This window comes from Pinus tabuliformis, chromosome 6 (assembly GCF_031772625.1).
Source record: "Pinus tabuliformis cultivar Carrire ecotype Pingquan chromosome 6, CPIR1, whole genome shotgun sequence".
NCBI lineage: Eukaryota > Viridiplantae > Streptophyta > Pinopsida > Pinales > Pinaceae > Pinus > Pinus tabuliformis.
This window is the reverse complement of record NC_142292.1, coordinates 1,403,981,784-1,404,006,592: the sequence shown is the minus strand read 5'-3', so window position 1 is coordinate 1,404,006,592 and position 24,809 is coordinate 1,403,981,784. Positions and strand designations below refer to the sequence as shown.

Genomic DNA, 24,809 nt, shown 5'->3' with positions numbered 1-24,809 from the left:
TGAAAAACTTGTCAAGTTCTGCTTTACCATGAGTCCATTTTATATTGGTGTCATCGACAAAACGCTTCCACCAGGCTGGCTTTAAAGGATATGATTCCAGGGCCTTCTTCTCAAAATATTCCATGTATAGGTTGGCCACGATTGGCGAGAGGGGTGATCCCATTGCTACACCGGATGTCTGCTCATAAAATGTTCCTTGGAAGGTGAACACAGTTGACCTTAAGCAAACTTCAGCGAGCTTTGCAGTCTCTCGATCAGTAACATCTTTTATAACCTGAATGGCTTCATCAAGAGGAATCTTCGTGAATAAGGAAACCACGTCAAAGCTTACAAGGATGTCATCACTTTCCATCCTTTCATTTTTAATAAGATTCACAAAGTCCTGGGAGTCTTTGATGAAGGAATCAGTATTTCCGACAAGGGGTTTTAGAATTTTAGCAACGTATTTAGCAAGCTCATAGGTTGGCGAGCCAATAGTATTAACTATCGGTCTAAGGGGGACCCCTTCCTTATGGATCTTGGGTAATCCATAGATTCTAGGGATGGTTTCACAAGAGGGGGTTAATTTCTTCTTTAATTTTTCGTCAAGGTTGGAATCTGAGATTATCTTTTTTACATCCTTCATGATTTTGGGCATGGGATTACTGCTCAGCTTCTTATAACTGCCACAACTTAGGTGATCATTCATTTTCTGAACATAGTCTTCTTTATCCAAGATGACCGCTGCTCCTCCTTTATCTGCTTTAAGAACTACTACCTTGTCATTATTTCGCAAGGACTTGAAAGCTTTTTGTTCTTCCTTACTCAAGTTGCTTTTGGGAGTTTTGGCTTTTCTCATGATGAGAGAAAACTCTTGCCTTAATGTTTCTTTGTCTTCCAGAGGGAGGTTGCTAATCCCATCTTCTATGCTACAAATCATCTTTTCAATGGGGATGCTTTTAGGGACCATCGCAAACCCCATACCTTTGTTGAGAACATTAATGGCTACCGGGTCCAATTCCTGGGAAGACAGGTTGACTACTTTTCTTTTTGATATGGACTCATATGAGTTTTCTGAAGACCTACTTTTTTCTTTTTGGAAGCTCATGTCTAAGTCTTGATTGCTAATAACTCCCGTGCTATATTTCGAGTTCATCATTCTCTAACCCTGATGATGGATCCCATTTGGGATTTGAAACATTGGTATAAAAATGTGCATATATGTGTGTTTGTCCGATCAAACCCTAGTCTGATCAAGTTTGTTATATGTCTGACTTTAATGTGTTTGTGTCATTGGGTTTGTCTGACATATGTTGTTATGATATGCTTATGCATGAAAGGGTTTGGAACTAAGCCCTAGTCGAAGTTTGATATTCTAGGATGATATTGTTTATGAATTCTGGGGTTTTGTAGCTAAACCTTAGTAGAAGTTAAATTCTCTAGTATATGGGATTTATGAAAGGTTGATAAAAACCTGAAATTGTATTGTGATCAGTTTGATTGTTGAGGATTTGTAAATGAAAATCTAGGGTTTACATCAAACCCTAGTAGAAGCTAGTCATGTTGTTGATTGAACTGTGATTGGTTTTGATTGTTGAAACTTAATGACTCATGTTTGAAATCTAGGATTTGCACAAAATCCTAGTAGGAAGTCTAACATATGAATTATGAAAGTTGTTAGATGCTTTGTTGATATTATACTTGGTTGAATTGATTCAAGGGTTTGCTATATGTTATAAAAGAGTTTGTCATATCTCTAAAAGAAATATTGAAGCCCTTGATATAATGAGATTGATAACTTGATTGAGTTGTTGATGTGATTTAGGGTTTGTAACAAAACCTGGGCAAGAAGTTGAATTATAGAAGTAAAATCTCTTGATGGTTATGAATTCTAATGCTTCCATTATTGTATGATTTTGATATCGTTAACTTCATGCTTCTATAGATTTTGTAGTAATTGTTATCTAAGTTATGTAGGTACATAATCTTCAATAATAATAATGTACCTACATAATCTTCAATAATTAGGACATAACGATTAATTAATATATTAATTATGAAAGGGTTATGTCCTAATTGATAGTCATAAGTCCTAGGGTTTGGAACTAAGCCCTAGTTGAAGTTTGATATTCTAGGATGATATTGTTTATGAATTCTGGGGTTTTGTAGCTAAACCTTAGTAGAAGTTAAATTCTCTAGTATATGGGATTTATGAAAGGTTGATAAAAACCTGAAATTGTATTGTGATCAGTTTGATTGTTGAGGATTTGTAAATGAAAATCTAGGGTTTACATCAAACCCTAGTAGAAGCTAGTCATGTTGTTGATTGAACTGTGATTGGTTTTGATTGTTGAAACTTAATGACTCATGTTTGAAATCTAGGATTTGCACAAAATCCTAGTAGGAAGTCTAACATATGAATTATGAAAGTTGTTAGATGCTTTGTTGATATTATACTTGGTTGAATTGATTCAAGGGTTTGCTATATGTTATAAAAGAGTTTGTCATATCTCTAAAAGAAATATTGAAGCCCTTGATATAATGAGATTGATAACTTGATTGAGTTGTTGATGTGATTTAGGGTTTGTAACAAAACCTGGGCAAGAAGTTGAATTATAGAAGTAAAATCTCTTGATGGTTATGAATTCTAATGCTTCCATTATTGTATGATTTTGATATCGTTAACTTCATGCTTCTATAGATTTTGTAGTAATTGTTATCTAAGTTATGTAGGTACATAATCTTCAAGATGGTGAAGATGCTCGTAAAAGTAAAAGCATGATGAAGAAAGTTATGTGAATGATGATGGTCATGATAACTCTGATAAGAAGGATGGAAGGCACCAAAGATTCTCCAATGTCGTAGAAAAGAAGTGGAACTCCCTAAGTAAAGAGGGAGCTTGGATGAAAGAAATCTCCCTAGGTTAAGAGGGAGTTTGGGTATATTCCTTGTATGGGAATGATTAGATCCTCCCTGGTTAAGAGGGAGTGATGGATATAGTTCTCTACTTCATGTGTCATGCATTAGACCGAGACTAACAGTCGTAAGTCTTAGTGAAGGCCATGAGTGAGAGAAGGACACATCACTCTTGTCTTCATGGAAACAAGTCCCTAGTTAAGAGGGAGGGCATATTATAGTCATGATGGACACCATGGAAGAAAAAATTGGAGAATGCATTTTGAGGAGCTGCTGAGATAAGAAAAGGAGGATTTGTTTGTAGAATGTGCTGTTGCATGTGAAGTAGGAAAGGAAGATGTATGATTAAGGAATCTTCTGTCAAGATTTGTTTCGAAGTCCTAATATGATAAATTGAAAAGCAACATCAGTTGTCTAGAAGACCCTGAAGGTTTGTGTTTACTTACGTACATTTGAAAGATTGTTACTGATTGGGGTTTTGTTTGTAAAGGTAAATCTCTCGGAAGTTTTGATAGCATGTTTTACATGCTTGTTGTTATCGATCAGCTTGATCGGGAGAGATTTGTTATTACCAATCTATTTGATCGGGATGTATTTGCTATTGATTGTAAAAATCAAATTTGTTGAGGCTTTGTGAAGCATTGCCTGGGAGGACATCAGGTCAGCAATATGTGTTGATGTCTAGATCCCGAAGTAGGGAGGGTGGCTTTGGTCATAGAGCTCTAACCTCGAATACGCACCTAAATCCCTGAGTTGGTGATTAGCAAGTAAGCCTGATGGTACCTAGAGAGGCTGAAAGCTTTAGTCCATCTTAGTCCCACTCTGATAGATTGCCCTGGTCAAGAATCTAGCTTGTGGCATTGTGGTGCCTAAATTGTTGAGAGACCTTGGATAGATTGCCCTGTTCAAGAATCTAGTATGTGGCATTGCGGTGCCTAAATTGTTGAGAGACCTTGGATAGATTGCCCTGGTCGAGAATCTAGTCCATGGCATTGTGGTGCCTAAACTCTTCATAGTTCACATAGTTGGAGATCTTCCTTGTACTTGTATATGATGAATACCTCCCTAGTTAAGAGGGAGTGTTGAAAAATGTAACTAGGTTTTGTCTTCATAATTGTATTTGAGTCATAATAAAATGTAATGAAAAATAAATTATATTATTATTATTGCGACTTATTAAAGCATGGGTTTCATGCTTGGGTCATCATGTTTTAGGTCAAAGTCCCCATTGAAGACTTTTAGGATTTATTCTAAGTCAATAGAGTCATTATACATTTAAAGAGACCCTTCTTGGACTTTTGAATCATGTAAAAAGAATTATTTTTTAGTCAAATATGAATTTTTTCACCTCCACACCAAGTCGTGTTGAAATTTGGTACCGAAGGACAGGTGGTTCCCTTAGGCTTTGATCTTTGGCCTAGGGAAAAGTGTCCAAAAGAATTTAATTTTTCTCCTAAAGTGACTATAATTTTTTATAAAATCAAATCTAATTTAAAAGTGACTTTAAGTGATAAAGTTACTAAAGTCTAATTTTAAAGTGACTTTTATAAAGTCAATGAAAAATTAGAAAGGAAAAGTGACTTTGGAAATAAATGACTAAGTGGGTCTTTATTAAAGTGGGGTGAATTAAAAAATAGAAAGTGAGATTTAAATAAGCATTTAATCTCAGCCCTAGATCTCAATCTATTTCAGCCATTGGATTTAGGGATCACCCAAAAGTCACTTAGGGTTGGATTAAGGGAGGAAAAGGAGGAAAAGATCATTCATTCGTTCATGAGCAGATTGAGAGAGAGAGCAAGAGAGCAAGGGAGATTTCTGGACAGGGAGGAGAAGGAGGCAGCAACATGGCACACATACCAAGGCAGCATTTAAGCAAATCCGTACAGCTGAATGAGCAAACAGTAAAAGGCAGATTTTTTTGCACAGAAATCAAGGGCCGTACAGCTAATTTTTTGCACAAAAATCGAGGTCCCTACAGTCCGTCAATACCATCCGTACAGTCCGTACAGCAGTTTTCAGTGTTTTGTTTTGCTGTTTGGAAATTTCCAGTGGGCTGTGAGGCTCGGAAATCGAGATAAGTTGTAAAATTTGTTTGCTGAATTTTTTGTTGAATATTTCTCACTGTAAAAGGCATTTTCCAGAAATAAAAAAGAGCTCTCGAACTAGTTTTCCCCAAGAGTTGTAGGGGATTTTTCCAAGGTCACCTTGACCAAAAATCTCTGTGTTTAAATGTGTTATAATGGTTGTTTGTACCTGCTAATTTTTATTTCTGCACTTTCCAGCATTCTGTAAAATTTCCAGAATTTGTGTTTTCAGCAAAAATTTATTTTTTCAGTTGTTGAATGTATGGATATGGGAAAGGTCATTTAACTATATGGGAGAAATAAGGTGAAACTGAAAACCGGGGTGGGAAATGAAAAATTTTTACATGGTATCAGAGCTTGAGTGCTGAAGTGCAGTTTGGGACAGCAAGGAAGAAAATTACAGCCTGCTGATTTTTCACTCAGAAAATTACAGCCTGCTGATTTTTCACAAACAGAAGTTTTTATCTTTACTACAACAGTGCTATTTTTCAGTTTTAGGACAGCAGGATGTCATTGGGATTGAGGGTGGAGGATTGTTTGGATGGGCATACAAACTACAGCGTTTGGAAGGAGAGAATGCAGAGTATCTTTGAGGAGGCAGAAGTCTGGGACATCATGGTGCATACCACACAGAACCCTGTTGTTGTGCCTACTGATGCCACTCAGTTGGCTGAGTATAATAAAAAGAACAACAAGGGTAAGAAACTGATTCTAGACGGAGTCAAAGACCATTGCATTCTTCATGTGAGAGGAAAGAGAAATGCCCATGAGATGTGGACAGCATTGTCCAATCTCTACCAGAGTACCAATGAGAACCGGAAAATGGTCCTGAAGGAGAAGCTGAAGACTATTAAGATGGGTAATGATAGTGTAGCTGGATATCTCACAAAGATTACTAATGTGAGAGATGAGTTGGCAGCAGTTGGAGAGGACATTCCACCCACTGAGTTGGTGCGGATTGCAGTGAATGGCCTCCCCCGTTCATGGATGAACTTTGCTGATGGGGTTTGTGCACGTGAGACCGTTCCCACATGGGAGAGGTTTTGGGATGATTGCATTCAGACAGAGATCAGGAAAGGTCAGTTTGGGGCAGCCAAGCCAGTTGAGCAGGATGAGGATGTAGCACTGTCGGCAGGAAGCAAGAAAGGCAAAGGGAAGAAGCAGGCTTCCACAAGCAATGGTGGGGGCAAAGGCAAAGGTAAAGGTAAACAGGGTAACACACAAAAGCACTATTCCAAGGTGAAGTGTTGGAATTGTCAAAAGATGGGACACTATGCAGTTGTGTATCCAGAGAAGAAGAAGAAGAAGGGGAAGAACCAGAGCGTGGCAGCTTCAGCAGAGGTTGAGGACTTTGCAGTTCGTTTTGACCGAGAGTTTGGGTTCACTGCGTATGAGTCCTCTAATGCAGGATCACCTGCCACACAGGTTCAGAGGGAGCATGCTTTTCCCTCAATTAGTGGAGCATCTTCGGGTATCTGGAATATGGACAGTGGGGCTTCACGTCACATGACAGGAGTCCGTGAGTACTTCTCAGAGCTTTCAGAGAGTGGCACTAATATTGAGGTAGTACTCGGTGATGACAGAGTTGTTAGAGAAGTCGGGGTGGGGACACTGACATTTCAGAGGGAGTCCAAACCTCCTTTGAAGGTGTCAAATGTTCTTTATGTGCCAGGGATGAGGAAGAACCTCATATCCGTCTCAGCTTTGGAGGACAGAGGATATGAGGTATTGTTCAAGGGAGGACAGGTGTTGATGTATCCCAAGGGCACTCCAGCTGATTCAGCTAGAGTGATAGGTGTACGCCATGCAAAGGTGTACAGTTTGCATTCCAGTCCCTTGTGGCATTGAGCAGTAGTACCGATAGCAGAGCTAACAGTTCTGAGCTGTGTGAGATTTGGCACCGCAGGATGGGACATATGTATCATGGAGCCTTGAAGACATTGCGGGAGATCACTACAGGTGTGCCAGATTTCAGTACTGATCACTTTGATACTTGCAGAGGATGTGTGATGGGCAAGTTTGCCAAATCCCCTTTTCCCAGCAGTGACAACAGAGCGACTGGGATACTTGATTTGATTCATTCCGATGTGAGCGGTCGGATGTCTCATGTTTCCTTGAGTGGATATGAGTACTATGTTTTATTCATTGATGATCACTCCAGGAGGACCTGGATTTATTTCTTGAAGACCAAGAGTGAGGTCTTCAAGCGATTTCAGGAGTTTAGAGCTCTTGTGGAGACACAGACAGGTCGGAAGATCAAGTCCTTGAGGTCGGACAATGGAGGAGAGTACGCCCTTGGAGAGTTTGTTGACTATTGTGCGGAGGCAGGCATTAGGAGGGAGTTCACTGTTCCTTACAACCCCCAGCAGAACGGGGTTGCGGAGAGGAAGAACAGATCCATCGTAGGGGCTGCCAAAGCCATGTTACATGATCAGGGGTTGCCATTGTTCTTGTGGGCAGAGGCCTGCAACACAGTTGTTTATTTGCAGAACAGGAGTCCGCATCGTGCCTTGGGGCACATGACTCCGGAGGAGGCTTTTTCTGGGAAGAAGCCTGATATTGGTCATCTTCGTATCTTTGGGTGCATCACATACTCCTACATACCCAAGGAGAAGAGGACCAAACTAGAGCCCACCGCAGAGAAGGGTATCTTTGTGGGCTACAATGAGACCTCAAAGGGCTTTCGGATTTACATTCTTGCACAGAGGAAAGTTGTTGTCAGACGGGATGTGAAGTTCGAGGAGGACAGGGCCTTTAGGAGATCACGAGAGTTAAGAGTATCTGGATCAGCCAGACCCTCAGCAGCAATTGAGTCAGTCGCAGGGATCCAGTGGGCAAGAATCAGGAGGATCAGGAGGTACATCTATGAGGATGTCAGGTCCGTCAGTGAGCAGTGGCTCGCCGAGCCAGAGGGGTGGTGCTCCGGGCAGCATGCAGAGCAGTTCACTAGGGAGTCCACTGATGGACAGTTCACACGGTACCTCAGCTTCTACAGGTTCAGGTGCAGGCAGGAGGACAGCAGACAGACAGTCAGGAGTTCAGGCTCCTGATGATGATGGGGAGGAGGAGTTTCATTCTCCTATGGGAGAAGGGAACTCAGGGAAGAGGAAGCCCAAGTGGCTTCAGGACACCTTGAGAGATGCCACATCTGTCGCTGAGCCTAAGAGGCCGGTCAGAGAGAGTAGACCACCTGAGAGGTTTTGTAGCTATATGGCAATGGCTACCAGCATCCTTGACTCTTAGCCTTCTAGCTATGAGGAGACAACTAGCCAACAGGTCTGGAGAGAGGCCATGCAGGAGGAGTATTCTTCTATCATGAAGAATGATGTTTGGGAGGTGGTGCCGAGGCCTGAGGGCAAATCCGTGGTTACTTCCAGATGGCTTTACAAGGTAAAGCATGTTGCAGATGGCATCATTGAGAAATTCAAAGCGAGGTTTGTGGCTAGATGGTTCTCCCAGGTAGAGGAAGTTGATTATGAGGAGACCTTTGCTCCCGTGGCTCGATATACTTCGATCCGCTCCATTATATCGATAGCAGCAGAGATGGGTTGGAAGATCCACCAGATAGATGTGAAGACTGCATTTCTCAATGGCTTCATACAGGAGGAGGTGTACATTGAGCAGCCACAGGGCTTTGAGGTGCATGGGAAGGAGTCCCATGTGTGCAGACTGAAGAAGGCCCTGGCCTGAAGCAAGCTCCCAGAGCTTGGTACTCCGGGATAGATACATACTTGCAGGGGTTGGGTTTAACAAAGAGTGAGGCAGATCTAAACCTCTACTTTATTGTGATAGGTGAGGAGCCTCTCATTCTGGTGCTGTATGTTGATGGTCATTACAGGTGCAGAGAGACTCATAGAGCACTGCAAGGGAGATCTTGCGGCGGAGTTTGAGATGAAGGACATCGGCTTGATGCATTACTTTTTGGGTTTGGAGGTGTGGCAGGAGGAGGGGCATTTCTTCCTAGGACAGGGGAAGTATATTGTGGACATCCTTGGCAGATTTCGCATGGAGGATTGTAGACCCATGTCGACACCGATGATCACCAACTGGAAGAAGCTTCATGCTTCGGATTCCGAGTTGGTGGATCCCACATTGTACAGGCAGCTGATTGGTTCCTTGATGTATTTGGTCAACACTAGACCAGATATTTGTTTTGCAGTCAACACGATGAGTCGGTTTATGTGTGAGCCTAGGAAGGGTCACTGGGTGGCTGCAAAACACATTTTGCGGTACTTGTAGGGGATAGTGGATTATGGTCTGGACTACATGCAGGGGGATGGAGTGAGATTGGCAGGTTACACTGGTTCTGATTGGGCAAGTTGTGCTTCTGATAGGAAGAGCACTTAAGGGTGCTGTTTTGGGTTGGGTTCGGCAGTAGTGTCATGGTTCAGCCGAAAGCAGCAGTCAGTAGCATTGAGTTCAGCGGAAGCAGAGTATATGGCAGCCAGTCTAGCTAGTTGTGAGGCCATCTGGCTTCGCAAGATGTTGTTTGGCTTATTTGGTTAGTCGTTGAGACCTTCAGTGATTTACTGTGATAATCAGAGTTGCATTAAACTCACGGAGAATCCAGTATTTCATGACAGGTCAAAGCATATCGGGATCAAATATCATTTCATCAAACACTGTGTTCAGAAGGGCGCTATGAAGCTTGAGTATATTCCCACTGATGAGCAGGTTGCAGATATTCTTACCAAAGCCTTACCACGGGGCAAGCATGACTACTTCAGAGACAAGATGGATGTGGTGAGGAACACCTTCCTCGGTAAGAGGGAGTGTTGAAATTTGGTACCGGAGGACAGGTGGTTCCCTTAGGCTTTGATCTTTGGCCTAGGGAAAAGTGTCCAAAAGAATTTAATTTTTCTCCTAAAGTGACTTTATAATTTTTTATAAAGTCAAATCTAATTTAAAAGTGACTTTAAGTGATAAAATTACTAAAGTCTAATTTTAAAGTGACTTTTATAAAGTCAATGAAAAATTAGAAAGGAAAAGTGACTTTAGAAATAAATGACTAAGTGGGTCTTTATTAAAGTGGGGTGAATTAAAAAATAGAAAGTGAGATTTAAATGAGCATTTAATCTCAGCCCTAGATCTCAATCTATTTCAGCCATTGGATTTAGGGATCACCCAAAAGTCACTTAGGGTTGGATTAAGGGAGGAAAAGGAGGAAAAGATCATTCATTCTTTCATGAGCAGATTGAGAGAGAGAGAGCAAGGGAGATTTCTGGACAGGGAGGAGAAGGAGGCAGCAGCTTGGCACACATACCAAGGCAGCATTTAAGCAAATCTGTACAGCTGAATGAGCAAACAGTAAAAGGCAGATTTTTTGCACAAAAATCAAGGGCCGTACAGCTAATTTTCTGCACAAAAATCAAGGTCCGTACAGTCCGTCCGGACAACCCGTCCGTACAGCCCGTACAGTCGTCCGTACAGTTTGTACAGCAATCCGTACAGCAGGCATACAGCGGTTTTTAGTGTTTTGTTTTGCTGTTTGGAAATTTCCAGTGGGCTGTGAGGCTCGGAAATCGAGATAAGTTGTAAAATTTGTTTGCTGAACTTTTTGCTGAATATTTCTCACTGTAAAAGGCATTTTCCAGAAATAAAAAAGAGCTCTCGAACTATTTTTCCCCAAGAGTTGTAGGGGGTTTTTCCAGGGTCACCTTGACCAAAAATCTCTGTGTTTAAATGTGTTATAATGGCTGTTTGTACCTGCTGATTTTTATTTCTGCACTTTCCAGCGTTCTGTAAAATTTCCAGAATTTGTGTTTTCAACAAAAATTTATTTTTTCAGTTGTTGAATGTATGGATATGGGAAAGGGCATTTAACTATATGGGAGAAATAAAGTGAAATTGAAAACCGGGGTGGGAAATGAGAAATTTTTACAAGTCGGACTCAAGAAGGGTAATTTGACCTCACTGGAAGGCTATATATAAAAGGCAATTCGAATTCATTTGGAGCAATTCACTCTCTCTCTCATAGTTCGATATCCTAAAGCTGGATGCTGGAAGTGCGAAGTTGGAAAAGAGTTGGAAGAAGGTTGGAAAAGGGTGTGAAGTTTGGAGGGAAGAAAGAAGACATCAAGATTGAAATTTTGGGCCATCTATCTCTCACTCAGGAGGAGTATCTACGGAGATCAAAGTTTTTCTTAGTCTAGTCGATGTTGTTGTTGTTGTTGTTGCTATCAGTTGTTGGGTCGAAGCTGCTACTGCAAGCTGACGCTGCTAGGTCGATGGTTTAAATGTTGTTAATAATTTCTCTAAGATAAGCAATAAAAACTCCTTATATTTGGTTTTCCCCTTGTGGGTTTTTCCAGAGTCTGAGATTGACCGAAAATAACTGTGTACAAATTTATGTGTGTGCTTGCTTGTGTTTATTATCAGTTGAATGTGTGAAAGGCAAAAGTAGTGGTAGCGTAGCAATGTTTTTATTTGAATGCATATTATGTTTATATATCAGCTATGTGAAATGGGTTGTGGGCATTAAACAATGATGTGCAAAACAAACTAAAACCGGAGGGGCTACAGGGACCACAAAAATTTTCTACCCAAAATAATAGTGATCCTCTCCTTCCATGGACTGAAGTTTGCAATCCTCTCCAATCCATCTTCAAATCTCAAACTAGATGATGCCATCTCACTAGATCAATTTCCGCCACAAAACCCTTGTTGCAAAATAAAAATTTTGGTGGAAGAATAATTTGTGTAAAGCCCTTGTGTTGTATGATCTCCCCGACAATTCCTATTTCTCTTATACCATGTTAAATATCTGAGATTCTGATAACAAATCTGATTTATTTATACTCAACAATTATTTTATATCCATAAATTATTTAGTCAATAAAATCTAAAAACTATTGGAAAATAAAATCACTAATATTTTAACTTTCAAAAATTAAATTTTGTCAAAGGATCTTAAGCTTGAATGGTTTGGTGAACAATTTGTTTCCCCAACTGGGTGGGTTCAAGTCTCCAGAGACATGTTGTAACTGGCCCATTTGTGGCCTTCATGAAATAGTTGTATCTAGTGTGATAGTGGCAACCAATCTTTTGAAGTTACTGATTCCGCAAAAATTATTGTTCCAGTAAAAAAAACAAAAAAGAAATTAAAATTTGCAGGAGAAATAAAATAGGGAAATGAATCGGTCACACTACAGCAGGAAAATTTTGCCCAATACAATCTTCCTACACTTTATATCACTCAAGAAAATTAGGGCCTAGACCCACAAAGAATACACACAAAAAATTGCAACTACTAGAACCTAGAAATCGACCCCTTTGGGAAATTGACCTCAAGGAATTCAACCTTCCTAGAACTCAACCCTCCTGAAGATTCTGGCACTGGAAAACCAGCCTCCTCTACTAGTTAACTCAGCCCCTCTTTCTCCATTTATAAAGCTCCTATGCACTAGAGAAATATCAACCCCTGGATAATTTAGCCCTCCTCTTCAATAATTCAGCCTCCCTAAATATTTCTCCCAAAATTCCCTCATTGCAATCATTTTCCCTTCTCTTCAATTCTGGAGTCTCTCACTGCTTGTGAAAATCGCTCTCTCAAACAATAGCAGTGATAGCAATGATAAGTGAAAGTATTCCTTTAGAAGCAATGTCACAAAATACTAGCAATCCTTCAGATAACTATTTTGAATGTTCATGAGAGAAAGAGAGCACACATTCATTAATTTGCCCACCAATAACACATGAAGATGCTTGCAATTGAAAATGTTCAAGAATGTTAGTCTTTAACTTATGTTAATGACACTTAGGAGAACAAGAGCAAACAATAGAGAGCAGCAAACTTATCTTAATGAATGGAATACCAATTAAATCTAAGAATGAAAATTATCCTAGTATACGAGCACTTATGTTCTTGTCTTCTTATTGAGAAAATTTGACTAAATGAGAGCACTTACTTTGCCAATATCATGAGATTGCCAACAGTGAATGCTTATGCATGCAAGAGTGCAATGAATGAGATGCAACAGTGATATGAGGCAGCAAAAAGACCAATGGTTACAGCAGTAAGAAAGGCAACCCAATCATATAAGAAAACAATTACACAAGATGCAAGCGGTGCAAGGAGTGAATACCCAGTGACATGAGATGACTGTTAACTACCTTTTATACCACTGTCATGCTTATGATCAGACCTTACAGTACTTATATCAGACCTTTGATTAGTATTGACAGTCCTCCAAAAATCGCAAGAGATGCCAAGTAATGAGCAAACACAACAACGCAAGTGCTCTACCAATGAGATAAGATGACCATCAATTGCTCTTATGCCACTGTTATGAGTATTATGAGGCTGTTATAAATCAGAGATGAGGAGAGTGAGTTAAGGAAGCAAACCACTAGGCCTTGATGGCCTTATTGGCGACTAGTTGACCTGCTAATGACTTTGTCCACCTGCAACCACAAGTGTTAGCTCAAAATTGCTTGGGATGCCTGCAAAACAAGATGTTATTGCCAACAAACCAATGTAAACCCAAGATATGACAGAGATGAAGAAAGGAAGGGCTAACGCTAGGGGTAGGAGACTAGGAAAGGGGAGCGATAGGGCTAGATAGGGCAGAGATGAGGACTGGAAGGCCTAGAAAGGCCACAGATGAGGGGATAAGGGCCTTGTAGGCTTGCAGCAAAGGAAAGAGGGCCTAGAAAGGCCATGGCCAGGAAGAGGAAGGCCCAACAAGGGCTGCTGTGAGGGTTAGAGCCTAGAGGCCTCAAAAAGACTGCAGCTCCAGGGAAAGAGGCAGCGGCTCACACAAATGAAGGGATAAGGTCTATGGCAGGGGTAATGGAGAGCTAAACCAGGCTGCCGCAAGGGGATAGAGGGGTATAGGGTTGTCATCTAAGCTTGGAGAGCCCTCGGCTAGGCCTAGAAGGCCTCAAAAAAAAAACAGACCCCTGCAATCACAAGAATATCACCACGAAAATGCCAAAAATCACCTCCTAGGGTCTGCAACCCTCCTTGTTTGAGCATTGAGGTTGGAGGATGATTAGAGGCTACATCTTGCCTTCCTACGCCTAGATCTACCTCAAAACCCCAACGATTTTGCTCAAAGAAACTAGATGTCTTGCTTGGAAGAGAAAAACCCCACAAACCCTAACCTTAGGGCTAGTTCCTCCACAAAATAATTCAATCTCTTTGAGGGCTTGAAGATTCACCTACACAAATGAATAGAAAAAATTCCCAACACCCCAATACATATAAAAATAAAAATAAAAAAAATCTCAAACCCCAACTACTATACAAAATTTAAAATTAAATACAAGGGTTAGAAAAATTATTTTACAAATATCCACAATATTTATTTAAATTTTTTTGAGATTTTAGAGTAGATAATATGGATGAATAATTTCGAAAAATTCACTGGCCAAAAGCCTCCTCCAAAATAATTCATCACAATGAAAAACCAGAGCTCAAACAAGGTCAGTCCTTCCCCACTGTTTGTGAACTTGGAGCCCAAGGGCTAGAGTACCTATAAATCTCTATTCAATCTTAAAGATAACTGTTAGATCATATAGCGAATCAAATCACCTAAGATAACTCGTACCAATAAAATGTTCTTATCACCGACAAATCAACAGATGGAAGAACACCATGAACTAAAACCCCAAAATCTTTTTCTATCATGAGATAAATAATTCTAGCAACGCAGAAGCTCAACAGAAGCATTACAAAATTACATCATCCAGAGATTATCCAAAAATATCACATAGGAGCTTAGTAGCTTCCTTATATAGAGAATGAGAGAGAAATAAATCCCTCCAAGTGGGAATAACGGCTAGTTGGATTGATCCTCATCAAAATGGTTTCGTCCGTCGAAAATAACTTGATTTTCTTTTAATCTCCACCGTTGATTATCTTATTTTTTAAGGAAAATTCGAATTTCTCTTAAAAACAATTTTTTATTAATCCAAAAATTAATATTTTGGATTAATTTCCTCAAAGAATTGACTTTGACTTAACCACCAAGGTCCAAAGGCTCAAATTTTCTTAAAATGTCCATTTTTCACTTGGTGGGGGACCTCCAAAAATTAATTTCTTTTTGACCGACGAATTTTTTATTATTTTCCACTTGGAGAGAAATTAATTTTTCTATAATTATTTTTTAACTCTAAATTAATTAGTTTTCTGGCTTAGGATTTTATTTTATTTTGCCAGAAAAAATATTTAATTGACTCTAGAGGGGATTTAATTACTTTTCCACCCTCATATTTTAGCCATGGTGTATAATTATGAGGATCTATGCACTAAAATATTTTTTACATCAAGATATTACAATTTAATTCAACCCTTAGAAGGGGAAATACACATTTAGACCAAACCTTCAAGACATTACCCAATTATGTGACACGGTATGATCTAGTATGAAACTAAGTGTGTTTATAATAACATAATTTAGCCATGGTGTTCTAATTATGAGGGACCATGCACTAAAACTATTTTTAAACACACTTTTACAATAGACTCGATAAACATTAGGACTTACCTAAGACCTTGTCAACAAACTCCACCCTAGCTTTGGGGTTATAACTGGAAGAAAAACTTTGTCAATTATGCGTACAAACACACATAATTCAGGGAGGTTAAAAAACTTCCTTGGATGCAATCCTTTGCCAAAATCATAGGCTTACCTAGGTACAATTACATGACTCAAAGGCCATATTAGCATCATTTACAATAGAATCTTGCAGAAATTGGGTTTACAATCATATAATTGAAGTTGAATGATGACATTGACTTGAAAAAATTGATTTGTTGCTTTGTACTCTGCTTCTTGGACTGTTGACAAAGTGTGGTCAACACATCGTAAAAATGCATTTTATTTCATAAACTGCAATTTAAATTAATTCACATCAAGGAAATTACAAGTTAGTAATTTACCAGTTTACAATGGTTAAGAAATTCAATATGGTAGCAGAGCTTTCACTCTAAAGAGGGAGGCCAATTTCAAGTTTGCACATCAAATCAGCCAATAGTGAGATTGGTGGAGGTCGTAGCTTTAGAGGGGAAGAGGGAGGCCATAACAATCAAGTCAATTAGCAAAGGATCTAGCTAGTTTGTAGCAGATCTAAGGAGAAAGGATGGCCATAACAATCAGGTCAATTGGTAGAGGATCCAGCCAATTTATAGAAGATCTATCAGATTTGCAAGAATCTCTTAGCAAATCTATAAACCAGTAGTAAAATTCTTGTGGGTGGTTGAAGGAATAAGCACACCGCAATTTTTGTTTAGATCTAGAAATGGCAATAACAAGTCTAAGGTTTGAAAATAGGTTGGATGGAGCTTCAAACTTCCTATCCTAGAAGGAAAGAGTTGTTAGTTTTTGTAGCATCGGATGTGTTCTAGCCTTGAAATTTTGTGGAGAAGCTAGAATACATGAGATCTCCAAAACCCAGAAATCGTTTCTGGAATTCCGCCTAGAAGTGACTTAATTAGATTATTAGTCAGTTTTTAATATTTCTAAAGTCTAAACTTAGGGAATATGACTAATTAATCAGAATTAATTAAGTTATGGTGTGAATGTTCTAGAAACTCACACGAATCAACTTCAAGTTAATCCTAGCCATCGATTAAGATCTAATCTTGGTCGTTGAAGTCTCAACAGAGGATTATAAGAAGAAGTCGATGGGGCTTGGAGAAATCACTTGAGAGATTTGATTTCTTGGTAAGTCGATTTCCAAAGTAGCAGTAGTCAATTGTCGGAGAGAGAGCCAGAGAAATCGAAGCAATGAGAGAGGGGCAGGGGCAGTGAAACCGGAGGATGAATTCCAGTTCCAGTGAGTGCATTTGCAAAGAGGCAGAGGAGCCACAGAGAGGTTGACGCAGAGCAACATAGTATCCTCTAGAGGCAATTTCGATTTTGCTGGGGAGAAGCAGAATTTCAATGCCAAAAGCTGCACAAAGGTTCCAGAGGCCAAGCGAGACATTTTCCCAGACAGCGGCTGATCAGACGGCTTGAGGAGAAGTTGTTATGCGCCGAGTGCAGGAGCAACTACGCTAGGGTGATGTAGTGACTGCACAGAGCCAATTTAGAACTTTAGACAGCTCAATTTGAGTAGAGGTCAAAGCCTGGATTTACATGTGGAGTGAGGAAATTCCTCACTAGATTTTCTTGCCAGTTTTTCTCTGTAGGATTGGCACTTCTGGCATCCAGTTGTACTCAGATTATTTCACTGTTGCATAATAATAAAACCCTCAACTACTGCACTGCTTTTCCCAAGTTGAGATTTTCCGAGGACATTGGACCAAAAATCACTATGTTATTTTAAGTGTGTGCTAGTATTTCTTCCAGTGTTTATTTCTTTCATAGTTTACTTGTGTAGGTTGCAGTGTGATTGATTAGTCTTTGTTGTAGCAGACAGTAAATAAATTGTAATTTAACAATTAGAAGAATTATTTCCAATTGTTGCAATAGGATTCCATATTGGAATTTTCACAAGAGTCACCTTGCTTTTGAAGGAAAATGAACTTTGGGAAATAGTTGGCAAGGTAATTCTTACATAAACAAATCCATAGCAATTAGTAGCTCACAAGGACATCAAAGCCCAATGGGTAATCATCGATGTACTGAAGGATCATTTGATCCCTCACTTATCTAAGAAGCAATCAGCCAGATAAAGTTCAAAGTTCCAGTGGATTTATTTTAGAGCAATGTTGCACGAAGCGGGGGCGAAGCGGAAGCGTCATTTTCCAAAAATCTAGGAAGCGAAGCGTCCGCAAAAGCGTCTGCTATATATATATATATATATATATATATATATATATATATATATATATATATTTTTTTGCATTTATACTCAAAACAAACATCCCAAATAGCAAATTAATTGTAGAAGACATGAAAACATGCATATTTTTGCATAAATCAAGATAGATATAACATCCATTGTACATTAATGATTAATTATTCCAGCATCAACCATTTAGATGCATCAACCATCTAGAATCTAGATTCTTCTCCTCTTGTCTGGCCTTTGCCTCTACCTCGATTGTCTAGGGATATTAGTCAACATTGCCCAATTTTGATCAAACTACCTAATTCAAGACTTAAAATATGGTAGAAAAAGCTTAACATGCTTGATCGATGATTTTGACTTGATTGAAAGGTAATTTTTTGCTAAGGGCGTGCCGCGTGACAAAGGAGTTCAACAATTAACACCACCAACACTAGGGTACATATAGGGCTTGGTGCTCTTGATTAAATGCTAATCGCATACCTTCATACTTGATATAATCTAATGAAATGCCACAATCCCATTGATCCTGAATTCCTGAAAACTGTTAAGTCTGCTGAATTTTGAATAGGATATGAAATTCTATTTTCTCCATATGAAGTCCAATGAGGTTGGAACCACTCTCAAACATCCTGAGTCATTTCATGGTAATGTTAAAAATTTAAGTAAAAGGATGAAAATGAAAAATAAAGGAGAATGTCACTTTTACTTTAAGAAATTAACATTACCATGAGGGAGCATCTGCTATATTTATATTTTTTTTGCCTTCATTCGTCACACTAACCCAAGGTGGACCCAACAAGCAAACTCACCTAAAAAAAAAAAAAAAAAAAAATTTGAAAAAAAAACGATTGTCTAAACACTTTTCCGGAAGCGTACGTTTCCTCCTCCGAAGTGCCACGCTTCCGACGCCCGAAGCGCCGTGCGAAGCGCGCTTTGGCGCTTCGGAAGCGACACTTCCGTGCCACGCTTCCAAATTTCCAGGAAGCGGCAAAAAATTCGGAAGCGCGCTTCTAGCCAAGCTTCCTAGGCGCTTCCTTACGGGACGCGCTTCGGGGCTTGGAACCATTAGGAATGATCTTCATGACACCCAGATCCCCTACTATCCCTTTCAAATCAGAGAACTTGGTGGGAAACAAGTCTTGATACTCTCGTAGTAGCTTCGCGACTTTGTCCACTGTGTCTTCGTCCCAATAGTCACCTATATTTGCAAACTTCGGCTGTTCTTCCGATCCAATATTCACCTGCTTGGTCTTCAAGGGCTGTGAAATATCAGGAACTTCCGCCTTAGGCCCTGTGACTTCGTGTTGCCTTTCGACTCAGGAATATTGATGTTCCTAGGATCTTCCTCGCCTTCCTCAGTGGTCACATTGTAACATTCAAGCACATGACACAGTTGCGTACTCCAATCTGGTTGTACCCATGCAACAGGTTCTTCAGGCATTCTGAATATTGCAGCTTTGATCTCCTGTAACGCTTCATCAATACACTCAAATCCATCTTCAAAGCTAAAAGTGAGCAAAAAACTTTCCTTCAGGACATCCCATTTTGCAGTTCTATGTCACAACTACATTTCTAGATACTAGTTCATCGGGATCGTATCCAAAGTGTGGCCCCATTTTGGCTATGGTTCTTCTCCCTATGCTTTCATCCATCAAGCCAGATGCTCGCGTGGGTCATCCTTCCCTGTATATTTCTTCGTAATGCGGGTATTGGCATACCCAAACCACAGCTTCATCATTCGTCAGTATTCCTTCCAATCTGCAAAATTGTTCTTATGCGTACCCCACCATCTTGCAAGCGTAGCTCTCAATGCGATATATAGTGCTCGAAACCAATGTTCCTCTAGTACATCCCTTTCAAATTTATCCAGAAATAAATTGACATCTTCTAAACCATCATAATGCGGCAAGTTGCGTACCTCGGTGGATATACATCAGAGTGACTTCGTAAGATTGTTGCATCGCAGCGAAGATACCTCATGCAACCTGTTTTGCCAGTGTTCGAGCTCCTCATCTGAATCTAAATTGCAGGAGTTGTCCTTCTCCCACGTAATTCACCCATCCGCCATAGTGTCGATCCAATCCTCATTGCGCGCAATCAGCTTATAGATCTGCTCAATATCGTACTCCTCATCATAATCGCGGACTGGTTCAGTGTATCGCGCACCCTCGGCTGGATCCAAAGGAACAATAACCCTTAGTTCTTTCTTTTCGAACGTCATACTGCGCTTAATAAGATTGATGACTGTGTTCATATCAAATGCCCAATCAATTCCAAGCAGCGCTGGATATGGGTCACTGTTGTCCACTATTTCAATCACTTCAAAATCAGCTATGGCGCATGCCCCTTCAATATCCACGGTCACTCCATGTAGGCGCCCCATAAGAATAACCTTCTGTTGATTCGCCATCCTTAACTGGATCAGGGACCACTGTAGCGTTGATCTTCCCATTCTTTCCCAAGTTTGCTTCGGCAGAACATTTGCACCAGACCCCAAATCAAGAATTACCTGGTCCATTTCAAATTCTCATATCTATACAGTCAATCTCATTTTGAGACAAGTCATTTTCTTACTTTTTCCCACCTTATGTACCACGCGTGGTCCCGATAGTGGCTTATTCTTGCCAATGCAGTTATCTATCAATTCTTGCAATCATTCTATTGCCTTCTTAACGCTTAGGAGCTTCATGCAGGTTTTTAAAAAGGATGCTAATAATGAAGGGTATGCCTCCTGCGTAGTATTGATGTCTTCAAGCTTCCCCGTGCATGTACTTTGAGTCCTTGATGTAAAAGCTCCTGCATCTGCGAAGCTCTTCTTTGCTTTCATAAATGTTTCATTTACTTTATTCACATCGAATCCAACCTCCTTGTCAGCAGCCTTGCGAACCCATACATCTTCCTCTGGCTGCTTCCCTTTATCCTCCCCAGTTGCTATACGGCTTCACGTAACAATATTGACACTTGATCCATCTTCGTGTGGTTCCAACCTCATCATCTGGATGTTCTGCGTAGGTTGCTGAGTCTGAGTCTTCTTTTCTTGCATCTTCACAATGAGCACGAGACAGTGTTCTATGACATGATCAAATTGTCGACAATATTGACATGAGGGGCGCGTTGGATTCTGACAATCTCACGCAAAGTGACCTGGTTCTCCACAATTATAACAAATGTTCTGACCACAACCTCTTCGAGCCCCTCCTCCTCATCCTCTTCCTCGACCCTGAAATCCTCCACGCGCTGCAGTTGCGCCTTGATCCTGAGGACGAGCCTCCATTAAAACTCATTAATCTATGAAACAGTGATGCTCTTATTGGATACACAAGAAGTATAATAAAGAACTTAAGCAATCAGTTTATTCCACAAGTAACCATTTATAAAATAGATCAGGTTCAACAAGCAATTAACAGACTTACAAAGATCCACAGATATCATCACAAACATAGCTTACTAAACAGTAGCCAATCATCTATAACTGAAGATGCGGATTAGGGTCCTGTCTCAGCCTTGCTGCCACCAGATCACACCAGCCGACCTCGTTGGCTGCCCCGCACTGATATTCACCCTGGCTGCTTCAAAGTTCAGATCCTAAGCAGTCAGCACCCCCTTAGATCCTTGCAGTCTCCTGTTTGCGACCCCTTTTGCTACTTAAGGGCTCAAAAAAATAACTTTTTGGTCCTCCACTACCACAGGAAGTTAATCCTCAGCTTTTCACTACCTCAGAAAGATCTGCATTGGCCTCCCATTGCCTCGGCAAGCTATATACAGCCCTTCGCTGCCTCAAAAAAGGGAGATATCAGCCTTTGCTATATCAGATAGTAGTCTACAGCACTTTGCTGCCTCAGAAATTTGTTTACAGTCCTTTGTTGCCTCAGGATAGTAGATGCCAGACCTTCGCTATCTCAAAGGAGTCTCCAACCCTTGATGCCTCAGAAAAGTAGTCTCCAACCCTCTCACTGCCTCAGAAAAGTAGATACCCAAAATTCGGTCCTTTAGCAAATAATGGCGGAGAGATTGGCTAGGGTGGAATCTTTCACCACCGAAACCAATCAGGAAAAAGGGGTTTTAAAACCCTCCAAAAGCCTCAGCCCAAAATCAAGAAGAATAACAATCCATGATGATCATAATGACTCTCCTCCCTTTCTTTCATAGATTCTCTTTGGGGTTTTCCCCTCCTAAATTCAAATTTGAGTAACTTGCAAGTTTCCCTCCATTTTCTCCAATTTAATTTTTATTATCTAATGTTACCCAACTAACATTAAATAATAACTCCCCCCTTTTAAATGACTATAGCCTACGGAATTAAATAGCCTACGACGTCCTTCCTTGGGCAATTAATTTGAAGAGGACATTACAGATTTACCAGGTTCTAAATTGTTGTGATTATTTCTAGTGATTTTCTATAGGCTATTTTCCTGAAAAGCGAGCCCTTGTATGTTGTGATATTATTTTAATGAAAAGCAGATTTGAAGGGTAGAAATATTTTTGTGTGCATGTGTGAAATTGGTTTCATTTTACTCCACTGAAATTTTTGTTTTACCAGTTAAATATCCCAGGAGGGAATTTATTCAGTATTCTGCAATTTAAATTAATTCACAGTAAGGAGATCACAAGGAAGTAATTTGCCAGTTTAACAGGGTTAGGAAATTTAACATTCTTGCACATCGAGCAGGACACCAACTTCTATAGATTTTAGAGGAAGATTCATGGGAGGAACAACAACAAAAAAGTAGATATCGAGTCTGCTAGAGGAAGAATATACCTAAGTCATAGACAGGATTCTCAGGTATTCCCTGAAATGGCAACAGCAGGCACTCGTTCATGGCATCATGACCAGTACACCATGCCAAACGACCAATGACAGACCAGTGACTACCCTAGGCAGAATTAGATCTAGACAGCAGCACCACTAACAGGGAAATATTTGGTTTTTGATGGATAAGATCTTTGGTCTGCCAATCAGAATTAACTCCTATAGATAATCTAGACCTGTCTGAATATAGTAATAGCTTTTGTGATGATAATCCAGTGAAGAATATCCCCAAGTCATAGAAAGGATTCTAAGGTATTGCCTGAAGTAGATGAAGGAGGCGCTGGTTCATGTCCAGTACATCATGCCAAACGACCAATGACAGACCAGTGACTATCCAGAACTAGACAGCAGCATAATTGACAGGGAAATACTTGCTTTTTGATGGATAAGATCTTTGGTTTGCCAACCAGAATTAGATTAACTCCTACGGATAATATAAATCTGTCTCGATATAGAAATAGTTTTTGCGTTCGTGTAACAGTGAAGAACTCTATATTAAATATAGTGAAACTAGTTTGAAAAGTCTATATCAGAGACAATGCTGAACATCGACAGGACAACACATCTTTTGGTGTTCATAATTGGGTCTTTCTGTGTCATCTGATTATGATATGGGATGCCAGAACCAAGCTAAATGATTCTCGGTTTGACGACGGTCATGCTGTAATATAAGCTCTCGTTTTAGTCACCAAAAAAAATTGCAAGGAAGAAGTTTATTCTCTTCGTGCATTGGAGCTTGCAATGAGATATAAAATTACTTACATAATCGAAAGTGCATTCCTTTACCAGCGCCACCAGCAGAGAAAGAACTAGCCCCTCTCGTGAGCGTCTGTGCAGAAAACAAATACAAGTTAGGTTGCTATTAAAATATGCTGCACAACTTGCGATATTCAAAAATAGTGGAGGCCAGGTGGTAATGGGCAAATTTGGCTGAATAGATACCGCTCAGACTTGGCACCCAGGCCGAAGGAAGCCCAAGTTTTAGGGGTCGTGTTTGTCTGACCAACAACTAAAACAGAATAAATTAACCCAAAAATATTAAAAACATACCGAAGAGGCTTCAGATGCAACTTTGAAACCATTGGAAATGGTTGTGAAAATGGTTTTCGTCGGCTCTATATAATCTGGAAGTGCAGGCGGTGGCTTTACGCCTGGCAGAGCAAAATCCAGGGGAGAAGGAGATTTAGGTTTGCTTCCATTGGAGGAGGAGGATTGTTGTGAAATTTCTGTTGAAGAGACCCTTGTCGATGTGCTTGTAGCAGAGACCTTTCTGCCATGCGCCCCAGGCTTCAGATTTCGGAGACGCGAGGCGCTGGATCGTAACATGGTTAAAGCTGCAGACTAAGTAGAGTCTGGGAATCAAAAGGCCGACATAATGTTGTGGTCATATCTACTACCCTTCTTGGCTGCAAACCCTACCTGGCCAACACTAAATGAAACTGAGAACAGCATTGTCATTGAAAGAAAAATCTGACTGTGGAGAACTGTAAGTATAGTGGACTGGTGTACGAAGCACAAGGCATGAAGTTGGAAGGTATGACGAAGTTTTTCCAATGTGTTAGTGTTACTAGTCCGTGCGCATGGGAACTATAGCTTTTGAAAGTTACAAGTTAAATTAGGTTTAAGTTCTTATTAATATGTCCATTTTCTATATTAGTGTTGAGTCAAAATGCTTATTAATTTGAAATTTCATTGTATTATTTGTTTGCTAAATTGAATGGAATTGTCAATTCTACAACTAGAATCAGTACAAACCAAGACAAACAAGTTTTCGTGTGGTTCTTCAATGCAATGTATTGGGCTACCGCAAGAAATTGTGGAATAAGGGATTTCCCTTGATGTATATAGTTTCATTCATCGATAGTGGTTGTTTGTACGTTGTGGAGATTGACTCTAGAGGAAGCATCTTTTAAAAGCACTAAGTGATTTCCTATATGAGAAGCAGGATCTTGAGCCGCTTTTTTGGCTTGACCAAAGGCAACTGAATTTAGCCATGCCCCCCATGCAATTGTTTGTATTTGTTTTGCCTAGAAAAATATTGTCTACTAGGCACCCCTTTGTGACTCTAATTGGTTCTGAAGACTTTATTATTGACATTAACTTACATTTCCCTTTTATGGAAAGTAGGATCTCGAGCCTCCTCCTTGGCTCAACCAAAGGCAACTGAATTTAGCCATGCCCCCCATGCAGTCTTTTGTATTTGTGTTGTCTGGAAAATATTATCTACTTGGCACCTCTTTGTAACTCTTGTTGGTTTTGAAGACTTTCTCATTGACATT

General features: G+C 40.0%; 1 protein-coding gene across 1 annotated transcript in view; it reads right to left on the bottom strand.

Moving 5' to 3' along the window:
* Positions 1-24,113, bottom strand: part of LOC149263916 (uncharacterized) — a 155,184-nt gene extending 131,071 nt beyond the window's left edge. The window contains exons 1-2 of the mRNA XM_089426840.1: positions 23,581-24,113; positions 23,293-23,359 (exon numbers count right to left, since the gene is read on the bottom strand). Coding sequence (XP_089282966.1) covers positions 23,293-23,359; positions 23,581-23,856 — 343 coding nt within the window. The 5' untranslated portion in view covers positions 23,857-24,113. The remainder of the gene's footprint in view (positions 1-23,292; positions 23,360-23,580) is intronic.
* Positions 24,114-24,809: the final 696 nt, after the last annotated feature.